Source organism: Priapulus caudatus, unplaced genomic scaffold (assembly GCF_000485595.1).
Source record: "Priapulus caudatus unplaced genomic scaffold, Priapulus_caudatus-5.0.1 Scaffold12, whole genome shotgun sequence".
Lineage (NCBI taxonomy): Eukaryota > Metazoa > Priapulida > Priapulimorpha > Priapulimorphida > Priapulidae > Priapulus > Priapulus caudatus.
Window position 1 is genome coordinate 174,729 of NW_014577073.1, and position 4,578 is coordinate 179,306.

Sequence of the window (4,578 nt, forward strand, 5' to 3'; positions counted from 1 at the left end):
TTCAAACACAGGCTCCACCACTGGCACATCTACTCCAGCTGCTTCAAACACAGGCTCCACCACTGGCACATCTACTCCAGCTGCTTCAAACACAGGCTCCACCACTGGCACATCTACTCCAGCTGCTTCAGTCCGATCCGCCACCATCTGAATTTCCTTTGCAGTTTCTCGAGACACTGTCAACTTGGCTGCCTTCTCCTTCATAAGGACAGACACATCGCTAAAGTTGGGCCTCCTTGCAACAGCACCATTCCACAACTGGATAGCTGGTTTGGGGTCAAATCTATAATAAAATATTATGTTGTATGCGATTGAGCTTGTCGTCTTGTGTTTTTCTCCCTTGTTGGCAAGTCTTATGTTTTATTATTATTTTTCAGAAGAATATTTAATGTTTTAATAGCTAAAATGACAAGTGATTAAGTCACTTCTCGTGTGACTGCTTACTGGTCAATTGGCGGCGAGTGGAGTCTGATGGTCATTTGGTAAGACAGGGATTCCTCAGACAAAGAGGATCTGAACGTCGTCTTCACTGACTTCATTGGACAAAAGTCACGTTCACATTCAGATGACGAACCTGCAAAGATAACATAGATCAGGACTAGTCAAATAATTTTGCTTATTGCCATATAGGTTTTGTGAAATATTTTATAAATTGATTCAAGCTAAACTTAGATGATTAAGGATTTTTCTTTTCTATCTCACAATTTTGGTTTATTAAAAAATAGTTACCAGGAATGGTCAGGATGAGGTCCATTACAGCCAGGATATTTGGGTAGTTGTCCGGGTATATTTCATTCACCCTCTCCCAGGTGAGGTTCTTGACATTCAGGTCACTGAAAGACAATTTAAGATCATCTCTATTTTTAAAATTGATCTAGAGATAACAAATTTAATGATGATATATTACAATACTCCACCAATTAATAACTTTGCTGTGTTCTTATCCCATTACGTTAGTAGCTTTTTGAAATAATACCTGGAATATAGTGCACTTTTCAATGCTGTCCACTCAATTGCAGCCTCTACTGTGTTGCTGGAGTCCAGGCATGAAAGGAAGTGGTCAATCAAAACAGCCAGTTGATCATCACCGAAATCTATAACAAATGAAATGTAATGCATGTGAATCATGGCAAGATAAGCTTTAGCAATTTTCAAAATCAGTCGTCCATGGGTCAGCTGGAAACTAGATAACAAACAGCAATCATGTCACTGAAAATTAAAACAAAGAAAACTGTAACAAGGGTCAAAACCAAAAAATAATAACAACTAAAAAAAGAATTCTGAAATGAAACTCAAAAATACCAAAAAATGTTGGTGAACTAAACTCCAGGAACATTATTATATAACCCAAACGGTTAACCTGTTATCTCAGTGCGGTTGTTGTCACTTTTCATAGGCCAAGACTTGAAGTTCGAAATTGACATGGCTTTGATGATGGCTTCACATTCAAATCTGCTTTCAAGGCTTTTTTTCAGTTCGTTTACCAGTCGCTGCCGTGCTGATGGAAAGGACTCTCCTCTACGTTGATTAAGACTAAGAGGTTCCATGTCCTCGTCAGTGTCTAAGCCTAATGCGTGTTTCCCTTTGCGGAGATATGGCCCATCCCTGAATAATTATTTTAAATTGCACAATGTTTCAAGAATAATGCAATTTAATATTTCTGATAATGCCAAGAAATTAATTGCGACTATTTATTACATACATAGGTGTGAAATATAGGAAAATACGCAGGGAATAAAAATCATACAACCACTAGTGAGATATGAAGTTTATTTCACTAGTGAATTATCATTTTGCACCGGACGTCATGGTAATGCAACCAGCACTACTTTCATGAAAATTGAAGTATAACTATAAGCTAATGAAGCAATGTATATTACTGTTTTATGTGCAAATGTATGTAATAAACAAAATACTACACTGGGTGCTGTTGAATACTGAAAATAAATCACTCGTGTCCGGATAACGCAGGCACTCACGAGTGCGCTTGTAGTATCCTCTATTTATTACACTCGGATTAGTACTTACTTGGTGCCATGATAGAGATCGATAAGATTGTTGGTCTCCTCCACCATTCCATAAATGTCTGCGGCAGAACACTCCCGTCTCTGAAACACCCTGGACAACCTGGAGAGGATGGTAGCGATGTACGCCAAGAAGTAGCAATACAGCATCACATGGGGGTACTTCAGAAGCTTTAAGAGGCCCTTAGCTTTGCCACTGGTACTTGATGAAGATCTTCCCACAGTCGAGGAACAAATCTGAATTAAATATTAAATAACATAATTTAAGCCTGTATCAAGAAATGTATGGATTGCATTTGTAAATAAAAATAAAATAAGCATATAATTAGCTTTAATACATCCCTCCAAAAATACACTATTCCAGCCTAAGTTTAAGTTTCTATTCTACATTATATTGTTTAATTAATTCGAAAGTTAATCACTTGCTCCAGATGTTGTCGGACAGCGTCATAGCCAGCTAGAAAGTTTTCCAGTGTCCTGAGCAAGTGTCCAACCCATCGTGTTCCTCCAATTCTTGTTGGGAAAACCACTTTTTTTCTCAACAGTGTTAAACGAACTTCTCAAGTTGGATCTGGTAAATATTAAAACTATGTATGTTATTATGTGAATTATCAAAATTTCCAAATTGTAACTAATAAAGCATTACAAAATATTAAATAACAAATGTATAGCATGTCTAGTTACACTATAGCTTCCATTTACCACACTTTTTAATACTAAAATTAATAAATATTACATTTGAAATAAACAGAAAATAAACAGAAAACTAGACTACCAGTTCAGTTATTTAACTTAAATTATTGGATTACCTGTTCAGTGCACTGTTGTGATAAAAATAGTAAAGTCCCTGAAGAAGGTAGGTGGTGACTTTTGTATCCAGTGGAACATGCTTGATAGCATTTTTAAAGGCCAAATCCAACTTATGTGCGTAGCAATGCACGGCTACCATAGATGGCTGCAGTCTCCTCAGTTTTGCTCCAACGCCGTTGTTTTTTTCCTAACATCACGGATGCCCCGTCACTCCCCATTCCTACAAGCTTTCCCAGAAAATCAAAAATTAATCTAGATGGCCATTTTCATTTTTGCCAAAAAGTTGGCGTGGCTCGAAAGTAGGTCGACTGGCGTGCTCCAAAATAGGACGTTCAAATCTCTCCCATAAGAGTAACAACTATATGCAATTTGAAACATGTGGGTCAAACGGTTCTTGAGTTATCGTTGACCGTAGCCAAATGTCGACGGACGGACGGACGTACGACGGACGACACCCCATGGCAATAGCTCATCTTGACGATGTCAAGGCGAGCTAAAAATGTCAACTTCGTTCTATATGTTCCTGATCATAATAAGTGTATACCTTCATTCTTTAGCCCTTCCGCTTCCTCCTTCTGTTCTGCAGTTGGTCCTGCTGGCTTTTCATCCTAGAATGAACGTCATAAGCTAGAACCAGTCAAGACATGATAAAGATTACCATGCGTAAAATGACAACATGCTCGTTCACTGAATAATTTCAGCACAGCAACAGCTAACGTTAATTTTTACGCACGCATTCCAACCAGATGAAATTAAAGGGGGAAAAATTTCTGTTACCTTTGTAGCTTCTTGAAATATAGAAAGAAGTGGCTTTGACACCCTCAGCCGTGACGCAACCTCCGGGTCACTAGGTGTGATGCCAAATGCTGTCTCCAGACATTGCACAGTAACTATGAATACAAGCAGCAATTTGCTATGTGTAACGCCCTAAAACCACTTGGCCTATTTTTGTACACACATCGGGGTAAGAACCCCACGCTTTCCTCCCCAATCAATTAACCTAGTTATCTGAGTAGATCACTATCCATTCTCAAAAACTATTGGTCAAAATTCTTAAAAAACAACACAAGCATGGCTGTAACACAATGCTCGGGCATGCTTAGTATTCATTATATTATCCAGAGCCAGATAATCTAGTGCTAACCTGGCTACAATAATTTACTATTAGGTAGCCGATTCAAAAACATACTAGCTACGGTAAAACTCGCATAAGACGCCATCGTCTAGCACGTCAATTTGCTGAAGTCGTCATCGAAGTCAAAGTACCGATTTTCTCTAATGATAAATCCATTTGAATAGCCCCGCCAAAGTCGTCATTTACAAGCCGTCATTATGTACAGGTCATCGTCCTCAGACAGGTCCCATGTAATACAAACAACATTAAAATCCTATCTGTATGTCGTTATCAGAAATGCCGATGACACAGTGTATGCAGCCCAATTAGGCTTAGATACAAATATCTCGAAAAATGGCCTAAATATGTTTCCGGAAATTCTCCAAAAAAATCTCTAAATATCTAAAAAAAAATTCTAAATATCCCCCAAATTTGTCTAAATATCTCAGTTATTTCAACGTAATGTCTTTTAAACATACTTATTGTGTGCAAAAAAATCATACGCTGTTTACGAATCTCCATTCGCTGGATTTCCCCGGAGCTCCGCCCACTTTAAAAATAGTGCTAGCATTGTGGCAGTGGTATTCTGAGTGTACGAAGAGGCACTGCATGCAGTTTGCACCGCTGGAT

General features: G+C 38.3%; 1 protein-coding gene across 1 annotated transcript in view; it reads right to left on the minus strand.

Annotated features, from left to right (window-relative positions):
- Positions 1-3,724, minus strand: part of LOC106807978 (small glutamine-rich tetratricopeptide repeat-containing protein alpha-like) — a gene marked incomplete at its 5' end in the record, with an annotated part of 22,604 nt that extends 18,880 nt beyond the window's left edge. Inside the window, 2 exon segments of the mRNA XM_014810519.1 lie at positions 3,379-3,442; positions 3,612-3,724. Coding sequence (XP_014666005.1) covers positions 3,379-3,442; positions 3,612-3,724 — 177 coding nt within the window.
- Between the last annotated feature and the right edge of the window lie 854 nt (positions 3,725-4,578).